Genomic DNA, 24,114 nt, shown 5'->3' with positions numbered 1-24,114 from the left:
ACACTGCGAGCCTGACTGACCATCTTAAATTGGGTGTCAGCGTCATTCTTATCATATTGAGGATTATTTAGCAAATGTTGTCCAATCGCAGAATCACATCTAATGTTGGACACTGTGTTTTGAGTTTTGCAAGCATGGGCTGGTTGGGTATGGTCTGTACCCTGCCCATTGCAAACAGTGTCTGGGACATGCTGTTTGATACGGTCCGCCAGTCTTTGGGACATACGGCCTACATACCTAGCATCATACTGGTGCTGAAATTCATATACCACATTACTCATATGTGTGACAGGCAAAACGTCACTTTGGCTTGATGATAGCATCCTGTTAGCGGTGAATACCACTCGTGTTGCTACTGCATAGTAGCAGCGTGAAACAGCTAGCTTCACCTGTTGCTCAAATGTTTGAGACACTTTGCCCTTCCAGGGTAATCTGAGGTAGACTGGCCACTATTCAGGGCTGAAAGTGATGACCTTAGGCCTGTTCATGTGTTTGCGCGATATACATCGTGAAATGATCTGATCAGGGTAGCCATTGTCCTGCAGAATTCCTTTAATGCATCGTATTTCAGCATGAAGCTTGCATGGTGAGCAAATGGCTTGGGCCCTATTACCAAGCTTGCTTATAAGACCAACCTTATAGCGTGTGGAACTAAAAGAATCCCAACATGTATATTGACCAGTGAAGGTAGGCTTGCAGTAAATCATGGTAGAGAATCCCCTGGCAGATTTCTCAACTAGTACGTCAAGGAAGGGGAGTTCATTTGACTGCTCCATTTCATAGGTAAATTTGAGCACAGCTTGGTGCTCATTAAGACATCTAAGGAAATTGTTACATGCAGCTGCAGATTTAAATATAGCAAACATATCATCAACATAGGGGGAGATGGTGGCATAGTGGTAATGTCACTGGACCAGTAATCCAGAGGCCCAGGCCAATTCTCTGGGGACATGGGTTCAAATCCCACCATGGCAACTGGTGGAATTTGAATTCAATTAATAAATCTGGAATTGAAAGCTAGTCTCTGTAATGGTGAAACCATAATTGATTGTCATAAAAACCCATCTGGTTCACTAAAGTCCTTTAGGGAAAGAAATCTGCCATCCTCACCTCATCTGGCCTACATGTGATCCACAGTAATGTGGTTGACTCTTAACTGCCCTCTGAAGTGGCCAAGCAAGCCACTCAGTTCAAGGGTAACTAGGGATGGATACCCTCCCAGCAAAGCCCACATCCTGTGAAAGAATAAAGGAAAAAAAAATATTGGAAATCTGCAAGGAGTAGGAGGTTAGGTGTCATTCCATCAAAGCCATGTTTCTTATGGAACCCAACAAAGATGTTTGTGAGAGCTGGGCCTAGAGGAGATCCCATGGCAAAACTATCTATTTGGGCATCCATGCTGTCATTAAAACGGAACTCATCTGCACGAGTTGCTGAGTTCATCAGTTCAATAAATACTGATTCACACAATGGTGGTGGATCTAGATCACCATGATATCGTGCTACAGTGCAAATATCTATGGCTTCCTTTAGTGAAACGTTGGTGAATAGGCTAGCAATGTCAAATGTGCACACGGACACAGTATTGCTATCGATATGCAAGTCTTGTATGGCCTTGACAAATGTGAAGGAGACCCTGAAAGGAATCCCTGTACGTCCCAAAGACTGGCTGACTGTATCAAACAGAATGTCCCCGCTGTTGTTTGCAACGGGCAGGGTACAGACTGTACCAAACCAGCCCGTTCTTGCAAAACTCAAAACAGTGTCCAACATTAGATGTGAGTCCTTCACCGTGTATGTGAAAAAACTTGGTCAAAACTGGTTGTAACAACTCACCCGACTATTTGGCCAATTCATGTTGTGCAGAGCCGGTCATAGATAAGATGGGGCATTGAGGGACATCACTTTAGTGTGTCTTGGGCAGCCCATAATTACACGGACATAGTGAACCGTGAGGACGAACCCTGTCATATATATCATATGGTAGCTCATCACTTTTGCATAAATCCAGCAAGTGTCTTTTTATCTGAGTTTCGAGCAAGGCTTTCCGGTCATGTTGAGGGCCAGTCCAATTGATATGAATTTGGACCTATCATTACGAATGGTGTATATTTATTATAGTCACGATTGTTAAGGATGACTATTCCTGTCCCTTTGTCAAGTTTACTGATTTGTATGTCCAGGTTGGTCTTAAGGCCTCGCAACACGTTGCATGTGAAAGTCGGACAGGTCACATCTAATGTTGGACACTGTGTTTGGCAGTTTTCCAAGCATGGGCTGGTTGGGTACAGTCTGTACCTTGCCCATTGCAAACAGCGTCTGGGACATGCTGTTTGATACGGTCTGCCAGTCTTTGGGATGTACAGCCTACATACCTAGCATTGTACTGGCACTGAAATTCATATACCACATTGCTCATTTGTGTGATAGGCAAAATGTCTTTTTGGATTGATGGCAGCATCCTGTTAGTGGCAAATACCACTCATATTGCTACTGCATAGTAGCAGCGTGAAACAGCTAGCTTCACCTGTTGTTCAAATTTTTGAGATGCCTTGCCCTTCCAGGGTAAGCTGAGGTAGACGGGGCACTTTTCAGGGCCAAAAATAAGCGTGCACGAAATCAACTAGACATGCTTTCAAGGATTCAGCATCTTCAGTGGACCCTGGTTTGTGGCGGGATAGTTGGAAGTAGAGGAGTTCAAACTCAACTAATACCTCTTCCAGTTTGATTTGGGACGAAGGCACACCAAGATTGTAACCATGTGCAAGAACAAACTCCTCACTTTATGAGAGTACATGGTCAGAGAGATTTGTTACATGTTTAGTGGCATCATTAATTGCATTACCATCTTTGTTGGATTCCATGAGAAATGTGTCTTCGATGGAATGACACCTAGCCTCCTACACCTCACATATTTCCAATATGTGGATGATACATTTTCTATATTTAAATCTGCAGCAGCCTGTAACAATTTCCTTACATGTCTTAATGGGCTCCATCCTGTGCTCAAATTTACCTATGAAATGGAGCAGTTAAATGAACTCCCCTTCCTCGATGTATTAGTTGAGAAATCTGCCGGGGATTCTCTACCACAATCTACCACAAGCCTACTTTCACTGGTCAATATACATGATGGGGTTCTTACAGTTTCACACGCTAAAAGATTGGTCTTATCGGCAACCTTGTAAATAGGGCCCGAGCCACTTGATCACCATGCAAGCTTGATGTTGAAATAGGGCACATCAAAGGCATTCTGCGGGGGGATAATGGCTACCCTGATCAGAACATTTTGCGCTGTATATGACACAAACATATGAACGGGCTTAAGGCTGTCACTTTCGGCTCTGAAAAGTGCCCAGTCTACCTCAGATTACCCGGGGAGGGCAAGGTATATCAAAGTGAACCTACCTGTTTCACGCTGCTACTATGTAGCAGTAACACAAGTGGTATTTGCCAACAACAGGATGTTGCCGTCAAGTCAAAAAGATGTTCTGCCTGTCACACAAATGAGTAAATGTGGTATATGAATTTCAGTGCCAGTGTGATGCTAGGTATGTAGGCCGTACGTCTCAAAGACTGGCGAGCTGTATCAAACAGCATGTCCCAGACGCTGTTTGCAATGGGCAGGTTACAGACCATACCCAACCAGCCCGTGCTTGCAAAACTCAAAACACATTGTCCAACATTAGATGTGATTCCGCGATTGGACAACATTTGCTAAATAATCCTCAATATGATAAGCATGATGCTGACAACCAATTTAAGATCGTCAGTTGGGCTCGCAGTGTGGCGCATTTGCGTGTACTGGAAGTTACATATATTAATACACAGGGCCCTGTTCTTTGCAGACAGAATGAACATGAACATATACTGCTTCTGTTTCAGCTAAACAAAATAAGTGACAGCCATTCATTGACTCATTCCTCAGGGCAATGCTTTGGCCAATCAGGGTCAAGCTGCCTGGTTTAACTTTCAACAATTGGCAGTTAACCATCAGTCACCATCAATGGTGCATTCTCCATGGCAATGTCACTTGCCAACCAATCAGAACTCTCTTCACATACAGTATAAATTGTTGTATCCTCTTATATTGGTATTCTTGCGAGTGTCCTGATGAGTGCAAGACAAAAAGCTTAGACATGTCTCTTTTTTCAGCAATACATTCAAGGCATCTTAATTCATCTATCTAGGGACACCTTTCTTCACACTATGTTAAATGATCTCAGGGTTATCACTTCCACCATCTGCATTGAAACCTATTCCACATGATGATCTTGACTTTGCATGATAGTGTAAACTGGGCATTCCAGATTCAGCTAGCTTTAACGTATCTCTCAGTTCTGGAACTGTGCTTACACACTCATGAGATCCTTTCTGAGAAATTAGTTTTCTTGTAGACATCTGCGCATTTTTTTACTATTCAAATATGAATAGCTTATATTTAATGATTCACAGAATTCAATCTTTTGTTAAATAAGATGGCATATTGCGGCTATTCCAACGATGAGATTCTATTGCTGGCACTTAATTCAAAGCAAACAAATGTTTTATCTTTGCTAAGACTAAGGTTAAGACTAAGACAATTGATACCCAGACACAGAACATCACAAAAAGATCTCATCAAGGACCAGGTTGAATAGAACAATAATAATTAATTAATAATGATGCATTTCTAGTTATTGTCACTACAGTGGTCTCTGTGATTGGTTGACTTAATTGCATGATCTGTTCCTCATCCTGCATTACTCCTGAAATTTATCCTTCTATTTTTTCAGTTAGGCTCTCATTAACCTAACCCCTTGTGTTCAGTGTCAGATTGAACTGAGCCCCCGTGAGATAAATTTGGCAGTTTGCCCTCGAATGGAGCATCAGATTCTCTGTTGGCTGAATTGAGGAATTTAATCATCACTCGCTGAACACTCATCCCTGCACAGTCAAGCGTAAAAGTAAAAATTCATCCAACCTACCCGAGAAATCCCAACAATTTGCTCATCTGGCAGCAAGTTGATGCGCACGAAGCAAGATTCAAAATTGACATCCTCTTTCTCGAGCAAATCTTTCCCCTGTACCAGAGTGACGTGCAAGGTGTTTGAGTTCATATTGTACTCCAAGCACAACTCAATCTGCCCAACTGTGAAGTCATGGCCAAAGTTATTACCAATAGAAGATATGGAACTCAGTGAGTCTGTGGATACAGATTTTTTCATGGGTCCATAAGATGTCAATTCCACATCCTTAGTCATCAGTTCCAGAGTCCCGAGCTCGTTGATGGTTTCATATGTCTCGTCTATCTTTAGGCTTGATTGGCGGCTGGGAAGACTCTTCTCTGTGGGCTTTTTATAATTTGAAGCCACTGTTCTCTGAGGAGAGAAAGAAGAATAATCAGTTTGATCAGCTGCCGCATATTTTTACTTGCAGTTTAAGTGATTGTTGTGAAAACATTTGACTTCACAGTCTGAAACTGACTTAATAGATCAGATTGCTGCACCCGAATATTCACAGTCCCTTTGTCATGAATAACTCAATGATTTGCTGAATATTAAAATGTCGAGAGTCATTATTATGGCACAGGAGGAGGCCATTCACCCATTTTATGCAGAACTTTCTAAATGTGTCTTAATTTCACATCATTTTTCTTTGGTCTTGTTAATTGTCTCTTTATTAGATTGCAACTCCAGAGAAAATTGCAAAATGATGCCAGGTTCTTTTTTTAAAAACTCTTTCAGGTATTTCATCTCTGCTCTCTGGGTTGATGAAAGCTTCGGCTTAGGTGAGAAGACTCCTGTCAGATACAAGATTCACAGGGTGTGGTGGGGTGGGATTGAGGTCACACACAACCTGGGAAAAGAAGCTGGGATTGTTCTCGCTAGACCGGAGAAGATTAAGGAGAGATTTAATCGAGCTGTTCAAAATGATGAATGGTTTTGACAGCATAAATAAGGAGAAACTGTGACCAGTGGCAGGAAAGTCAGTAAGCAGAGGTGATTGGCAAAAGAACCGGAGGGAGATGTGACATTATTTTACACAGCAAGTTGCTATGGCCTGAAATGCACTGCCTGTAAGGATGGTGGAAGCAGATTCAATAATAAATTTCAAAAGGGAACTGGCTACTTCCTTGAAAAGAAGAAATTTGCAGGGCTGTGGGAAAAGATCAGGAGAGTGGGACTAATTGGGTAGCTCTATCAAAGACCTGGCACAGCTGAGTCTTTGCAGTACTGTTGTTCACTGCAGATAAAGGTCCTACATCAAAAATATTATTGATAGATTACCTTGTGCCTTTGAACCCTAGTTATATCAAGCTGCTTTTGTAAAAAGGCAATCCATTATGGTCCTTTTACAAAAGCAATCCATCACATCTTGAGTTTAAAGAAGTATTGATTGAAAATGTTTCTGATAGGAGTCTTCATCTGCAGTAAGATTGGCCCCCTTTGCGACACGCAGTCACATGATAATAAGTTTGTACTGTTATAGTTATCATCAGATATTTAAAGGCCTGACATGTTAGAAGAAAATTAGCAGACAGCTCAATATGCTTTGTGTCAATTTTATGGTTTGGTAAAAGAGCTTTCAAACAGACTCACTTCAAATAGGTTCAACTTCAGATCAGTTGCAATGTTAGCAAATGAGTTAATGTGTAATAATCCCCCATACAGGTACATAGAACAGGAGTAGGTAATTCAACCCCTTGAGGCTATTACGACATTCAATTAGATCATGACTGATCTGTATGTCATATCTATCTACCCACCTTAGTTCCATATTCCTACACCCTTACCTAACAAAAGCTATCAATCTCAGCTTTTAAATTTTGAACTGATCCAGTCTCAGCAGCTTTTTAGAGGACAGTGTTCTAGGTTTCCACTACCATTTGTGAGAAGAATTGCTTTCCCACATCAAAGTTGAATAGCCCAGTTCTAATTCTAAAGTTATGCTCTCTTGTTCTGGACCCCCTTGCCAGAGGAAATAGTTTTTCTCTATCTACCCCATTGAACCTTTTACTCATCTGAAACACATCAATGAGATAACTGCTTAATCTTCTATGCTCAAGGGAATACAGGCCTAGTCTATGCAACCTATCCTCAGAACTTAATTTTTTTAGTCCCAGTTTTATTCTGTCGAATCTGTGCTTCACCCCATCAACACATGTTTCTCCAAATATAACACTACCCAAGGCTTTCCTTCATCCTCCCACCCTCCATCCTGAGCTTGAAGAGCTCACAGTCTTGGTTGTACAATCAGCACTAAATGGAGGTTGGCCATTTCCCCTTTGGGAAACTGGCAGTTCATACACAGCTCCGAGCTGCTGATTGACCCTGACAGTTGCCCTTGCGGAACAAGTACTGAAAAGCCTTTCTGAAATAAAAGGGAGTCAATCCAGAGACACACGAGTCGTTCAGTCAAAGACACGTGAACATTCTTGCATTATTTGTGGTTTATATGATTCAATGATAAAACGTTGTTTATTGTGTTATCAAACTCACTCCATAATGTTAGCAATCAGGACAAAAGATCAAAGCCTAATTGCAGTCAATGCCAGTGACTGTGACCAAGAGGATTTTATAGACTCCTTCGTTCTTTGACCTCGGAAAGAGTAGTGAGGACTCACCGTTGACTGTAAAATAAAGGACTTGGGAAGTTTTAGCTGAATAAATCAACCACTTTAACATCCTTTCAGATATTTTAAAACTTTTTTTTGCTTACATATTTCAGCATGGTGAATTCATTGTGGTGTATTGGTATATAAAGGGGTTCAATCTGTTACATATTTGAAAAGGCATGGAATTTATCCCACACAAGGAACACTGGATAACTTGGGCATTGCAATCATATTCCAGTCCCTTTAGTTCCTTCAGCATCCTGTTAAGTGCAGAACTAAACTAGCGAGCCTATCACTGATACAATCATATCACACTAAGGTTGTGGTGTTAAAATGAGCTTATGTTGGGATAATATTGACAGTGTAAGTGAGTCACACAGTCAGGAATTTAATCTAGGTCCATAACAAATTATAAAATGATATCATTTTATGATTGCATCATGTACTTATGGCAAAAGAGTTGAATAAATTATGCAAATCAGAGGGGAAACATAATAAATGTATTCAATGTCTGTTCACTCCATAAATTATATCATAAAGTTTTCCTAACCAGTTTTCATATACTAAAAGATATTTATTGTTGCATAAAGAGCCTAGAGGCAGCCTCATTAAGATGCCACTTGCTGATTTCTCAATCAAAACAGCTGGAAAATCGACAGGAAGTGTTAAAATTGAGTGGATGGAAGTCGCCACCAAGTGGCTAGAGCAACTGTCCCCAGCACAAGGTAAGTGTCCCAGAAAGTGAATCCTGATTGGGGAGTTCGGGAAAAGCAAGGACGAAAATGGGGGAGGGAGAGGGGGAGGGGGAGGGGGAGGGGGTGGGGGAAATCCCTGAGTAGGGGAGGCCCAAGGGCTCCTTGTGTGGCCTCCTTCTAGTCCACAAGGAATCACAATTTATTTTTAAAAACTTATCTTGCTGAGCCTTCTTTGGCCCTGGCTCTTTCTAGCTGTTTCAGCCTGGGTAGGAAAGACATCGCTATTACACCCAATAGGAAAAAACATTTCGGACCAGTTTCCACCAGGTGGGTGGTGCCTAAGGTCTTCTATAATGAGGTATTTCAAAATAGTTGCCCCCTTTGCTGAATTTTGAGCAGTTGTGCTATTGGGCCTGCACTATCCCTATAGAAACAGTAATGAGACTGCCATTTAATAGGATACATACAGTCAGCAGAGCGAGATGATTTTCATCCCATCAACCTGGACTGAGCTCAAATCTGTGACTTAGAAGTGGAAGGGCAATAGCTAACTCACACACTGGATCACTGCCTCAGTTTTGATAAATGGTGGCGTAGTGGTAACATCACTGGACTAGTGATCTAGAGGCCTTGGCTAATGCTTTGGGGACATGGGTTCAAATCCCACCATAGCAGCTTGCTGCATTTGAATTCAGTTAATAAAACCCCAGAACATCAAGCCACCCTCATTAATAGTGATCCATGAAGCTATCATCAATTGTGTAAAAATCCATCTGGTTCACTAATATCCAATGGGAAGGAAGTCTGCCCTACATGTGACTCCAGATCCACAGAGACAGCAATGTGGTTGACTCTTAACCACCCTCTGAAATGGTCTAGCCAGCCACTCAGGTCAATGGCAATTAGAGATGGGCAACAAATGCTGGCCTTCTTAGTGACAACCACACCCCATAAAAGAATGCAAAAAATTTTTTTTTACTTATATTGCACTACCAATATTGTTGAATAACTAATGGGAGTAAGCATCTCATGTTCGTGAGCAGGAGGTATTTGTTAATTCTATCACACGATCGGGTTCAATTTATTCTTCCCAATCAGTTAACCTCTATTTATATCCTGTTTTAATAAATTGTAGCGCATTTACAATCTGCCAGGGGACTGCTGACAAGGGACACTCCAAATGAGTAAAAGGCATCTGGAACATGCGCTTCTTAACCAGTAAGTGCTCTGTTCCCTTGCTGTTGTGCCTGAATACTTCCAGACATGAAAATTTCACAGGGCCACCAAGATGTTTTTCTGGCTCATCAAGATAAGGCTGTGTTCAGCTCTTACCTCTTCTTAACAGTACTACAATCCTAAACACTATCTTAGAAAGATGATCCACTTAATGAAAATACGCAGAGAATCATGGTTAACAACTACTTTTAACAGCCTGATGTTTAACATGTAAGGATTGTGAGATTTCCTCTTTGATTAAGGTTTTTAAAAGCTATATTGTGTCCTGAAACCCAGTAGATATATGCAGTACATAATGTGGTATTGAGCTATACAGATCAGTTCCTGGATTGTGCTGAGGGATGTCAGACAGGCACTCTTTTGCAGTGCTCACCAAGTTGTCAACTGGCACTCATGAGGGCCAAGATTTGCTAACGCCTCCAAACCAAGCATGATCCCGGCAGCATGCTAAATTCATCCTCGGGGCTTATCATACTAACGCAGGTGAGCCCTAACCAATGTCAGCCGGCACCAAGACCTACAGATAGTCTGAGGGAGGTGGGGGCAGGGGTGATCAATGGGTGTATGGGTGCAGGCGAGGCAATTTGTCGGGTTGGGGGGGCGGTGTCGTGGGTGGTGAGGCAGGCCGATAACAGTCCATAGCCAGGAGGAGCACTGCTATTCTCTCGATTCCACAGATCTCAATTTCTTGTACGTCTTTTGGGCCATTTATTTCAGTGGCCATCAGTGGCAGCTCATGACCTGGAAAGATTTCTTAGAGCTTCCACATCATGAGTCCAAGTGAATTTAATCGCTCTCAAAAGAGACGTGAGGCCTTGCTCATTACATGCAACTGCCATGGTCACTTATGGAGGCCTATCTATTTAGCAGTGGCCTGAACAAATTAGTTAGATTACAGATTAGTTATCTTTGATCTCACTTTAGGCCCATAGAAAGGGCAAATTTTGACCACAGTGTCCTGACTCACAAATGAGCCAGGATCTGGAGGACAACTGGTGCCAACAGATCAAGGGCAAACTTTTTGATCCCTGCTGGAATTGGGAACAGAAGCAGGTGGGACCCAAAAGCACCAGCACTGGTTGGTGTGCCATTCTCATACCAGCAATTTTTGCTGAGGCTGGTTTGAGACCTGGCAGGGTTACCCACGCCCAGAAGGTGGACAGCCAATAAGGCTCATTAACAGCCTTGTTAAGGGCACTGAAAGGAGGCTGACTGGGATTTTCCTCTTTGATGCGACAGAGGGCAGTTTAACTGCCTGGAGATGGGCACCCAGCCTGCCTGCCGGGGTGTGGCTGCAGCCAAAGGCCACCCTGTAGAGGGACAACCCCACCCCCAACTATTGTGACCTGGCTGCTTTTTCTGTGTTTTCATTTAAACTTTTAAAAAGGTTGGTGAGAGGGTGCCTCCAAGTTGAAGCATCCTCTCGGTTACTTACTCTTTACTGTAACGTGCTGTTCCTCTCAAGCTGAAAGGCCTTTGATTGGCCCTCCAGCTTAGAGAGCCTGCCTGTCCTTAATTGGACAGGCAACCCATCTCCATGGTAATTAAGGAAGCACCTCAATGAAAATCCCAATGAGTGACTATTGCCTCCCCCCACCCCACCCCAGGGTGGGTTCAGGACTGGGAAACAGTCTTGACTCCTGTTCCCCACCCCCAGTGTGAAAATTCAGCCTATGAGTTACCATCTTCAGTAGGAGAGCGATGAAGGAACAAAAATTGGGGAAACAATGTGACTAGTTGGCCACAATTGGTGATGCCGTAACATCCTCGCACTCCAACGATGACATAATACTGATCCCCCTCTATCTCTGTAATCCCCTTCAGCCCTACAACCCTCTGTGATCTCTGTGCTCCTTCAATTCTGGCCTCTTGTGCATCCTTCTATAAATCACTTCATCTCTTTTTCCTTTACAATGCTTCTTAAAACCTACATCTGTTGGCCAAGCTTTTGGTGACCTAATATCGCCTTATTTGGTTTGGTGTCAAATTTTGTTTGATTACTCTCCTATGAGTGCCTTCGGACTTGTGACTATGTTAAAGGCCCAATGTGAATGCAAGTTGTTTGATTCATGATTTCACATCTTACCAGAATTACATTGGCTCTATGTTTGTTTAGTCTCTGAAAGTTACAAATGTGAAGTACACCCATATCCTATCTGTTCCTGTTGCCTATTGATCTGAGCAGAGTTTGTGGCTTGGCAAACCTAACAAATGATTGCAGATAAAGAGGGAAAAGCAGTTGTGGAGTTGGCATTTCAATGGAAATTCTTTGCTAAACATCTTGATTTCTACCATTTCTGAAAATAAGATAATATAAACATACTAGTTCACTTGGAGCAAGCCCCCTTTTGATTGGTGGTAGCATTCCCACCTCTGAGTCCGAATGATGAGGTTTGGGCCCCTGCAAGCGGAAACTGGATCGTGGCCTCTGAATACTGGGTGTCCAATGGAGGTACTTGTGTCCGATGTATGTAGATGCTATCCATACCCCCATGACTGCATTGACCACCCATTATAAAGGTCATAAACTCGTATAGAGCAGAAGGAGGCAAATCAATCCTTCTGCAAGAGCAACTCAGTTAGTCCCACTCACCCGCCTTTTCTCTGTAGCCCTGCAAAATTTTCTTCCTCAGATAATTGTCCAATTCTCTTTTGAAAGCCACAATTGAATCTGCTCCAACACATTCTCAGGCAGTGCATTCCAGATCCTAGCCACACTCTAAGTGCAAAAGCTTTTCCTCATTTGTTTTTATTAATCATTCTTGGGATGTGAGCGTCACTGGCTGGACCAGAATTTACCACCCGTTCCTAAATGCCCTTGAGAAGGTGGTGGTGAGCTACCTTCATGAACCCTTACAGTCCATGAGATGTAGGTGCACCCACAGTGCTGTTAGGGAGGGAGTTCCAGGATTTTGATCCAGCGACAGTGAAGGAACAGCGATATATTTCTAAATCAGGACGGTGGCTTGGAGGGGAACTTCCAGCTGGTGGTGTTCCCATGTATCTGCTGCCCTTGTTCTTCTAGATGGTAGTGGTCATGGGTTTGAATGGTGCTGTCTAAGGAGGCTTGGTGAGTTCCTGCAGTGCATCTTGTAGATGGTACACACTGCTGCTACTGTGCGTCAGTGGTGGAGGGAGTGAATGTTTTTGGATGGGGCACCAATCAAGTGGGCTGCTTTGTCCTGGATGATGTCAAGCTTCTTGAGTGTTCTTGAAGCTGCACTCATCCAGGCAAGTGGAGAGTATTCCATCACACTCCTGACTTGTAGATGGTGGACAGGCTTTGGGGAGTCAGGAGGTGAATTACTCGTCGCAGGATTCCTAGCCCCTGACTTGCTCTCGTAGCCACCGTATATATATGGCTAGTCCAGTTCAATTTCTGGTCAATGGTAACCCCCAGAATGTTGATAGTGGGGGATTCAGTGATGGTAATGCCATTGAGTGTCAAGGGGAGTTGGCTAGGTTCTCTCTTGTTGGAGATGGTCATTGCCTGACACTTGTGTGGCACGAATGTTACTTGCCACTTGTCAGCCCAAGCCTGGATATTGTCCAGGTTTTGCTGCATTTGGACATGGACTGCTTCAGTATCTGAGGAGTTACGAATGGTGCTGAACATTGTGCAATCGTCAGAGAACATCCCCACTTCTGACCTTATGATGGAAGGAAGGTCATTGTTGAAACAGCTGAAGATGGTTGGGCCGAGGACACTACCCTGAGGAACTCCTACATTGATGTCCTGGAACTGAGATGATTGACCTCCAACAACCACAAACATCTTCCTTTGTGCTAGGTATGATTCCAACCAGCAGAGAGGTTTCCCCCTGATTCCTATTGATTCCAGTTTTGCTAAGGCACCTTGATGCCACACTCAGTCAAATGCTGCCTTGATGTCAAATGCAGTCACTCTCACCTCACTGTTGCCTCTTTTGTTATCATCTTAAATCAATGTCCTCCGGTTCTTAACCCTTCCACAAATTGGAACTGTTTCTCTCTATCTAGTCTGTCCAGGCTGCTTATGATCTTGAATACCTCTATCAAATCTTCTCTCAACTTTCTCCTCTATAAAGAGAATAGCCCCAGCTTCTTTAATATATCCATGTAACTGAAGTCTCTGATTCCCAGAGCCATTCTTGTAAAACTACGACACAAGGGATGGCCATTTGGCCAATTTTTCCTGTACTGGATCTTTGAAACAGCAATCCATGCTCTTTCCCCAGTGCAATGCAAGTTTTTATTTTTCAAGTCTTTAAAAAATTCTTTCATGGTATCTGGGTATTGCTGGAAAGGCCAGCATTTGTTGTCCATTCCTAATTGCTCTTGAACTGAGCAACCTGCTAGGCCATTTCAAAGGGCAGTTAAGAGTCAGCCACATTGCTGTGGGTCTGGGGGTCACATGTAGGCCAGGCCAAGTAAAGACAGCAGATTTCCTCCCCTAAAGGGAGTCAACCAGATGGGTTTTTACAATAATTGGTGATAGTTGTCATGGTCACCAATACTGAGATTAGCTTTATATTCCAAATTTATGAATTGTATTTAAATTCCTTCAGCTGCCATGGTGGAATTTGAATCCATGTACTCAGAGTAATTGCCTGGGCCTCAGCATTATTAGTCCAGTGACATTACCACTATGCCTTCCCCAATTCCCTTTAGAAAAATTAACAGAATGAAAATCAGGCAGGTTGCATAACCGGTGTCCAATCTACTTGCACAGATCACTGCCTGGGCAGTGAAGGTTTACCCCATGGGGTCTCACCATTAATGAGCACCAACAGGCTTACCTTCTGCCGAACCTCAGAGTATGAAGTTCCGTACTTCTGTTCCAGGTATCTGTAATCATAATTTGGGAAAGGGGATGGGGCGGGATAATTTCCAGATTTCCACAGTTTCCATAGGTTCACTCCAACAATCATCAGGATAATCAGGACTCCTGATCCATATATTCCCATTTCCCAGGCCGGTGGGTTTTTGATTACTGTTGGAAGAAACAATAAACCATTGCTGCAGATAATAACATGGACATCCAAAGAAAACATCTTGTTCACTCAGCAGTACCCGAATGTTTGCAAGAGGGCTGTGAATAGAGGCTTATAAGACTACAAAATCAAGTTAGGTTCTTACAGGGCCATTTTTACAAGTGCATATCACAGCACTGTGCTGACACAGCTGAGTGTAAAACCTGCAGGACTGCGTTTATGTGGCCTGGTGATGTGCACACATGAAGGGAAATGCATACAGGGCTGTATTTACAGATAAGTGGGAATGATGATAAACAGAAGAGAATTAAAGATTAGAATATGTAAAACTACAAAGATGTTAAGGTCAAAAGAAACAATACATAAAACCTATGGATGCGGTAGTGAATCCCATAAAAATAAAACCAATTGAGTTTTAGCAGCAGACTGACACCAGTACTCTTAGGGGTGAAACCATAATGCAGTCTCCACACTAGGAAGCTGTCTGTGTAGATTGGAGAATTGGAGCAACAGTAAGGTTGTTTTATCTATCACCCATGCATGCCTCCTGCCACCCCTCCCCCTCCCCCCCCCCAAGAAACTGAGAAAATAGGGAACTAGTAGGGCTATGGAGAAGAAGCACTTAAATTGTGAGACTTTTCCACAAGGAACAAATTAGATCAAACAAATCAGACATGCTATTAACATCTAAAGTGCTCTCCCAATGGAATATTCTTTTACTTGGATAACTAACTAGGAATTGCAGATATCTGGGTTATAATTAAACAGAAAATCCTTTAAGTGAAATAAATAATTAATTGGCTTTTACGAGGACAATTATTAACACTTCCCCAGGAAACAGGAGTCTTTAACATATCATTCACCATAATATTTTTGCTTTTTTAAATAAATATCAGTCATAACAAGATCACATGATAAACACAGAGGCACCTTAGCTCACCTGTCCAGTAGGACAATACTTTTGTCTACTTATCACAAATGGGACTTGAATGACACCAAAAGGATTTTTGCCTCATAGAGCTCTGAGCATAGAGCAGCGTTGACAATTACTTTAATTGGTTTTTTAATGATCTTAGCAGTTTGAATGGCCTTTGACAGTTTGGCAGAATAGAAGATCTGAATGACGTGCGGTGACGTTGGGAAACACGCCCGACGTCACTGCGCGTCGTTTTACGCGTTGGCGCGCTGGGCCCGCTCCAGCAGGCTGATATGAAAATTCTCCCCCATATTATGAAAAGGGATATAAAACACTGGTGAAAGTGCAAGAAGTAGATTTACACGGATGATACCAGAACTGAGAGATTATAAAGATGAAGAAAAACTGATAAGGCTGGGGCTGACTTCTCTAGAAATAAGACTGAGAAGTGATCGGATGCAGGTCTTTAAAATTATGGAGAGATTTGATATGATAGAAACAGAGAAGATGCTTCCACTTGCATGGGAGCCGAAAACTGGGGACCATAAATACAAGATAGTTACTAATAAATCCAATAAGCAATTCAGGAGAAACTTCTTTAATCAGAAAATGGTTAGAACGTGGTAGCATAGATGCATTTTAGGAGAACCTAGATATTTACATGAGGGAGAAAGGAATGGAAGGATATTTTAATAAAGTGAGCTGAAGTAAGGTGGGAGGGGAGGCTTGTGTGAAGCCCAGACATTGACATAGACCTGTTGAGTCAAATGGTATGTTCTGTGAAATTCTATGCAAATTTACTTTTCACCAGTCTCCTTGTTCTACTACCACAACTCACCTTAAAATAATGCTCTTTTCGATATCATTTATGATTTCATAAACTTTTATCAGGTCACCCCTTAGTTACCATCTCTGCAGCCAAAAAAGGCCAATTTAGTCTTGTTTAGAGTTCAGTCCACTGACAGTCATTGCTCATTTCTGCTTGAGAATGTCTCTCCTATGTTCAGTGATTGAAACTGGGCACAGCGGGGGTGAAATTGATCTCTGTGGGCCACGCAAAGTGGGAGATAACAAAGCAGGAGCCCTTTTGTTATCTCTAAAAAATTTTAATGGAAATAAAATTCTGAAGAGTGGTAAAATGGGCTACCAATTTAGTATCACCTGTTTCACACTATTGCACAAAACAAGGATCTACTCCACACTGTGGGAGGCAAGTGGAATTCAGCAAATTAGAGAGGAAAGGAAATTGTGCAGATTTAGTGGATTAAACACTGACTAAAGCAGATTCCAATGGGTCAGGAGTAAGCTAAATTTCACTGTGTACCAGTTGTAATGTGGTTTATTGGGGGGCTGGACTTTTGCAGCCCAGAAGAGGCAGGCGGCTGGAAACAATGGCAATGATGTCGTGTGGCTGGAGATCCCGCCTCCTTTTCTGGCATCGCTGATCTTCATGAGGGCAAGGGGGAGTGCAGGCCTTCAAACTCGCCCATGCTCCTAAATAGGCCAATTAAATTTGTTAAGCAGACTTCAAAAGCATCATATTCGAGTCGAATCATTAACTTTGCTTGTCTTTCCACACATGCTACCAAACCTGTTCAATATTTTCAGCACTTTGTTTTTATTTATTATTAAAGTTGTTAATGGCTTTTTAGAAGCCTGACTCTAGAAACTCTCTGAATATTCCTGGAGGCCGCCAGCATTCAGCTGCTGTCTGGTCCTACCAGCTTCAGGGAGCTGAGGACCATTTAAGGGATGAGTCATGGAGGCTGGAAAGTTTCAAAATGTAAGTGTACATGTTTATTATAGCTTAAAGGGTTTACTCCTTTGAAATAAAAGTTTCAGCAGCCCATCACAGATCAGGGGAGGAGCCAGGATTAAGAACTTTGCCAGTTCAGGGGGTTGTCACCCTCCTGGCATTGCGTGCACATTGGAGCAGTGGGCAAGGCTGCTTGGACCCTATCTGAGTCCAAGGAATTTAAGGCATCGGAGGTGAGGAGCAGCAGCCTGTACAGGAAGGGCAGAGCGCTGGGCATCAGGCCAGAGGGGAGCGGTTATGGGCAGGAAGGAGAAGGTGACTCTAACCTCAGCACAGAACCTACAAGCAGAGGCGAAGATGCCTGTAGATGACTGAGAACCAGTGCTGAAGGAGATTGTGACTCTCGAGGCAGATGGCCATAGGCATCTACACCCTCGTCAGTGCGGACCTCTGCAGTACCTCACAGCCAGCTGCACACCAGTGAATCACCCAGTTGACAGATGCCCTCTTCATCAATGCTGGACAAAACATCAGATTCAGGACTGATGGGGCATCATCAGGCTCAAGGGGTACTAGGTCCAGTTCCTGGATTGGTCAGGTGGTGCCTTCTAATACCCTCCTGCAAGGGTCTTGGTCATTGTGGTGGCCTGCTACATTGTCCAAAACATGGCCCTCCAGAGAGGTGTGGACCTTGAGGATGGAGAAGTACTGAAAGGGGACAGTTTATTGGTAGAGGAGCAGGAGGTAGGAGAGGAGGAGGAATCAAAGGCAGAGGGAGATGACGCTGAACAGAGAGGTGCTGTCGCTGCAGGATGAGATGGCCTCCTTCTGCTACCCTCCGGAAGAGAACCTCCCCCACTCTCCCTCATGGGTGCCTGCCCTCCGGCCCCCCTGTGACATCTCACTTCCCTGTGGTGCAGTGGAAGGCTTTGGCACAAACTCTGTCCCTCAGGAGCACCAGAAGCCCAAATGATGGCTGCCTTGGGTATCTGAAAGCTGCCTTCATTCCTGCCCCTACCAGTTTTGATTGGACAGCAAAAATCTGAACTTCAGTCAGTTTCCAGCTCGAGGTGGGTTTCTGACACAAAAACAGACCTGGCTCCTGTTTCCCACCTTCTGTGGAAAAAATCCAGCCCCAGAAGCATACTACATTCTAACTGCAAAGAGGAGTGAAGCTATTTCCGATCAGGACTGGAGGGTGTATTATTCCCACTCCACTAATTCAGCATCGGAGCAGAGGTGAAACAATTTCGCTCACATGCTGGACATAAAGTGTCAATCAGATGCCTAGGCCCCAGATGAATCCAGGTGTAAAACAGAATGAGATTGCCTCCCCCCGTGGTCTCACCTGTGGTATAAAGGGTTAATAGCTATTATGCCATAACATACATCATGAGTGATGTCAGATCACGTGCCACTAGAACTCAGAGAGAGATGCCACTGGAAGGAGCCTCATGCTTAGCTGTCCCTGTGCATAGTTGTAAATAGTTAATAAATATTTGGAAGTTCCTGGATGCCTTGTTTCCAGTAGTCTCTGGGCCTCGTTTCTGATGTTACTTCATCACCCATCTTCATTCATGGGCCCTGATGCTGAACTCAGGCTGCATTTAACACAAAAACCTGAGAGTCAATGTAAAACTGATTCAGTGCTTTACTCTGGTGAGGTCCAGAAGTAAAATTCTGATTAAGGCAAGTGCACTCTTAAATATAAATTTGACTAAGTTGACTACAAGTCTATGGAATGTTCCCCTGGATACGTTTCTTTCAAAGGATTTTCGCTCACTTGTAATGAAAAACAAATGCCTCTAGGAAAAGAAGTTCTGTGCATTTTAAATTGAGAACGTGTTTCACAGTGACTGAAAAAGGGCCATTAGGTCCTCAGACCTAATGTACCTCCTACAGCTCACATTTGAGATGGCCTTACAGCAGCTTTCACATTCCATGGTAGTTTTGTGCTACTTTTGAAGACCAATAAAGGTGACAAATTGTAATCTGGGATTCTAGGATCCAGCAGTGAAGCATCAACTATTAATAGGTTATTAAAGCTGAATCAGAAACACACAGAACTTCTATTCCTAGGGGCATTGTTTCTTATTGCAAATGAGTAAAAGCCCATTAATAAACAACTTACCAGGAAAACATTCCATTGTCTTGTAATCAACTTGGTGAAATTTAAATTGAAGATAACACTTGCCTTAATCAGAATTTCACCCCCTCCATAGGAACCTATAGATTTTAATGCTGCCTATTGACTTTGCCTTTTGAAGGACCGCACAGCAGTCACTTAATGTTAGTAAAGCTTCACAAGACCTAGCCATGCAGATGGTTGCATCTTGGCAGCTTCAGCAGGTCCCAATTCTCTGCATTAACTGAGATCAGCATTATTCCTCTGGGACTGATTTATAGACCCCGCATGCAGAACCTTAGCCCTTCCACTTACCCTTTTTACCTCCTATATATCTGGGTGTGGGCATACAAAAATGCCTTATCCATTACTCTCACAGCCGCACACTGTCATTGCAGACAAGTGTGACTCAGAGGGAGCAGCCAGCAGGGCCATGTGCACTCGGGAACGCACCATACCACGTTGGCATGCATACAACAAACGCCAGCCCACCCAGCATTCACATTGGCCTCCCCAGCAAGGTCAATCTGTGCTCAACTATATAACCAGGTCCCAGCCTGTGAACGGACTCAATTATGTGTTGCGCTGCACGATGTGAGAAACCTTACTTGTCATGCCGGAGTGTTGCAGAGGACAACCGCTCCAGCAGGTCAGGGAGGGACAGTAGCCCCAGCCTGTGCTCAGGACCTCAAGCTCCTAGTCCTGGAGATGAAAACCAGAGGCATATCATTTATCCAAGAGCAGGGAGCATTACTAAGCGAGCATGGCAGGTAATAGCAGCCACAGTGGGCACAGCTGGGGAGTACCAGCAGTTGTGGATCCAGTGCTGCAAGCACCTCCATGACTTCCAGCAAAGTGAGCTGTTTGGCAGAAGCAGACGGAGATCTCTCTGATGGTTGTCAGCTGCACGAGACAGCAGCTGGGGCACATTTGGCTTGCACTTCGCTTCTAACCTGGACAAATATATGGCCAAGGCACTCTTGTAGATCCAAGCAGAATGGGGTGAGATGTGAATGCCCACTGTGACCCACCTCCACATTGATGAACTTTCCCACTGGTTGCAAGATAGAATGACCTTTATCCCTCTGTATTTTGTACTTTAGGAGAAGAGGACTCTCAATGCCAAAGAAATGGCCCACACAGCGGGTAGGTCAGTGCGGCTGAGGGTGATTCGAGCAGTTTAGGAGAGGGCAAGGGAAATTGCCAGGGTGCCCTCCAGCTCAGTAACGTAGATGGTGAATTGTCCATAGCAGGTGCCAAAGGTGGAATTAGAAGCACATTCAATGATGGTGTTAATGGTGGAGGTGATGATGTTAGTGCACGAGGGAGGTGGATGAAACAAATTGGGAAGGTAGTTCATGGGACAGTACAAAGGATAGGTTGCAGGCTAAGGGTTCTGTCAATGTGCTTGAAGGCACTGGCCTCAAGCCACATGTGCGTTTAAGTGCCCAAGGCTTATTCTAATTACCTTCTGTTGTGTCTCACACAGGTCCCAACGCCATTAGCCCACCCCATCCCCACCCCCGAGTCAGCTCAGAAGTAGGAAGAGATGTCCAAGGAACCATCCCCCGTCACATCTGAGCAGACCATGCTCCGCCAACACAGATACCAGCACGCCCATAAGTAGAAAGTTGCTGTGCCCATTTTTTTTAGGCTTTCTTCCTTCACACCACATTCTTCACCCAGTGAGCCTGGAAGTCTGTCCTGCCACCCACTTGGCTGCCTGAAGCAAGGAAGAATCCAGAGGGGTCTCACAGTTATTCTCTTCCTCTTTCACACACCACAACTACCGCCCCCCCCCCCCACCCCCCCCCCCCCCCCCCCCCCTCCCACACTCCCATCCCGTCCCTCAACGTGTGGTCTGCCACCAACCTTAATCTCTGAAGTAAGGCTTCAGCATTTAAACTGGTAGTTTTCACAGCTCTATACCAGGTTATACAGCTTAAATGAGGCCTTCAGAAGTGTTTACGCCTCCACCCTAAATTTCTGAATTCCACACTGCGGGTTGAGGCTGTTGCAATAGCGAAACTTGGGTCTGTTTGAACTGGGGACTAATTTTAAATGACCCAGTAGATTCATGTTTTGTGCTTGTGCGACTGTTTTATTGTGCCCCCTTTTCTCTGCCAGCAAAAATGGTATCTGTTGGAAATGGGGAGTGTGACTTCTGCATCTGAGTCCTGCCCACCATTTTTGCAGGTTTCCTGAGTAAACCCGAGTCCACAAAAATCCAGCCCTTCGTAACCAATGGGGAAAGTGCTGAGGAGTTGGGAATATTATGACAGGTAAGTGTTAAGTGTTTCAACAACTTCAAATGTCACTATTGGGTGCTGTACTGTAATGTAGATGTGTTTTAACTGCAGTGATTAATCATAGCACTCTGTTCTGAAAAGGTAAGTTGACCATTACATTGACCAGCATTGTTTAAGTGTTGAGCTGCATTAGAGAACCTTTCCCATTTGGAAAAGTGTTCTTATACATTCAAAACAGAAGAAATCACTGCTTTGGATCTCTAGCGTAATAATCTGAAGTGATTTAATTTACTATAACCCTTTGATATTGGAAAAAAACCCTTAGCAGCTTTTACTTAGAGAACAAAAAAACACTACACCTGGACTGCCATGGTTGGCAAGGTATCCAGTGTACCTTAGATAAAAAGGAAATCTGGTTTTCAGTTTCCATTATTTATATTTCCCAGTGTTTCTTATTATAACTGAACCCATTATGAATGCTTGGCTGAACTTCAAAAATCACTTATCTCAGCAGGGGCGCTGTATTGTTTGTATGGGAAGATTTTTTTTGAATAGCTTCTATGAATGAAAGCTTTTTCAATATGAAGCGTATTTGAATGACAGTTCTATTAGATTGTTAGAATTTCATTTTTTAATGTCCATTTCAAAGACATCTTGAGGTCTGCCCACAGTGGATATTGAGCGAGTGGCTGTGGAGGATGCATGTGGGGTATGGAAGAGGCATGGGTTAATGGAAGGGGCATGATAAGTGGCATGGGAGATATGGGGGAATGGAGGAGGTATGAGAAATATGGGGGCAGGGGAGATATTGTAGGGCATGGGAAATATGGGGAGTGTGAGCAGGCATTAAGGGGCATGGGTGGAAGGATGGAGGGGTGAGGGGTGAGGTTTAGGAGGTATAAGAACAATTTTGGGAGCTAGGCTGGTCTCCAAGAACTGAGGTGGGCCTTCTGACCAGCCTGCCTCCACACCCACACTCCTCTTTCACTGCACTGCGGCTCGCAAAGCTTGACCCCTCCCCGCCCACGTCTCTCACTGACAAAAATATAGTGCAAATGGTGCTTGGAAGAGGGCTCGCATTTTGCAAGTTGCAAAAGGACCTGACTCACCTGAGCCCAAGATGAAAATAGCATGCCAGCAAAGTGGTTTCACCTTTGCTCATACCATCCTGTCCTAGTAAGAACCAGCTTTTAATCCTTTTCAGTCAGAATGTGGTGTACTCCTGGTCTCCTGTCAGTAAGCCATATTACAACTTGTCCCTAGAGGAATTTAGTTTACTTCCAACCCATTGGAATCTGCTTCAATTAGTGTTTAATCCATGAAACTGGCACAATTTCCTTTCCTCTCTAATTCTGCTCATCCCACTTGTCTCCCACAGTGTGGAGTAGGTCTTGGTTTTGTGCAATAGTGTGAAACATATGATACCAAATCGGTAGCCCATTTTACAACTTTCCAGAATTTTATTTCCATTGACATCCATAAGAGATATAAAATGGTCTGCTGATTCGCTATCATCCATTTTCCACTAGAGCACAAAAGTAACCCCGATCTGTGTGTGTTATTTGCTCTAATTTTCTAATTTCCATTCTCATTTGTTTTTGTTTTTCTGACTGTAGAAAAGAGTATGAGCATGGGGAGGAAACGGAGTGGAAAATGAGTGTCTAATTTACTATTACACCCATTTTACCATCCTGCCAAAGTCACATTACACTTGCCAAACAGATGATTTTGGGATGTCAGATTATCTGCATACTTCTTTATGGTCCAAAGAAATCAGTTACTGAAGGAACAACAATGCTGGTTGGTGTTAATGACCTCCTGCATTACTCACCACTTGTGGGATATTCTGCTGGGTTTTCTTCCATAGTGGATGGTTGGCTTTTGAACTTGTCTGCAAAAGAGAAACAGGGCAATTGCATCATCCACGGGAATCTAACAGACAGTGCTGTATAAAACCCTTAATAAAGCAAAACAGATATCTATTTTTTTTTTGTTAATATTTTGTAATGAAGTTAAGATAATTAACACAGCTGCCCTTGTGTTGCCATCCTTCCCAGGATGCTGTGCAGGACAATGAAAGAGTGGCAGCCTCTGCTGGTGATTGTAAGTCAAAGTAAAAAGGTTCCATTTTCCCCTTCGTCTTCCCCAGGCCACAGACCACAATAATTGGTTGAAGACTGTGTTCATAATGAAACAACACCTAAGACCCTTTTATATTAAAATCACGTTACCAGGGCAACCCATTGCTCTCCTGGGAAAGGCAGCCAATTTTTCATGAATATTTTATGAAACAGAGGGAACAACAAGTTCAAGTTCAGGCACTTAACGGATGTGAGGTGAATGAGTAAATCTGGACTTTGAGTTTGACTCTGGAGAGGGTTTATAAATGTGGTAATCCTTATTCATGCATTCCTGGCAGTGGTAAAATGAGGTTACAGGATTACAGTTTAGTTTCACGTGCACTAGAGCTTCTCAGGACAGATAAACACATTAGTCATAGGAGGTCCCATTTCTTCCCTCATTGAGCTATCATGGCCATAACATTTGAGGATCTCCTCTAAAAAGGT

General features: G+C 43.4%; 1 protein-coding gene across 1 annotated transcript in view; it reads right to left on the bottom strand.

Moving 5' to 3' along the window:
* Nucleotides 1-23,434, bottom strand: part of syt12 (synaptotagmin XII) — a 42,495-nt gene extending 19,061 nt beyond the window's left edge. The window contains exons 1-3 of the mRNA XM_078547854.1: nucleotides 23,379-23,434; nucleotides 14,307-14,500; nucleotides 4,968-5,360 (exon numbers count right to left, since the gene is read on the bottom strand). Coding sequence (XP_078403980.1) covers nucleotides 4,968-5,360; nucleotides 14,307-14,500; nucleotides 23,379-23,412 — 621 coding nt within the window. The 5' untranslated portion in view covers nucleotides 23,413-23,434. The remainder of the gene's footprint in view (nucleotides 1-4,967; nucleotides 5,361-14,306; nucleotides 14,501-23,378) is intronic.
* Between the last annotated feature and the right edge of the window lie 680 nt (nucleotides 23,435-24,114).

The sequence above is a fragment of the Cetorhinus maximus genome, chromosome 9 (genome assembly GCF_964194155.1).
Source record: "Cetorhinus maximus chromosome 9, sCetMax3.hap1.1, whole genome shotgun sequence".
NCBI classification, from domain to species: Eukaryota; Metazoa; Chordata; class Chondrichthyes; order Lamniformes; family Cetorhinidae; genus Cetorhinus; species Cetorhinus maximus.
The sequence above is the reverse complement of the archived record's forward strand: the minus strand, read 5'-3'. Positions and strand labels throughout refer to the sequence as shown.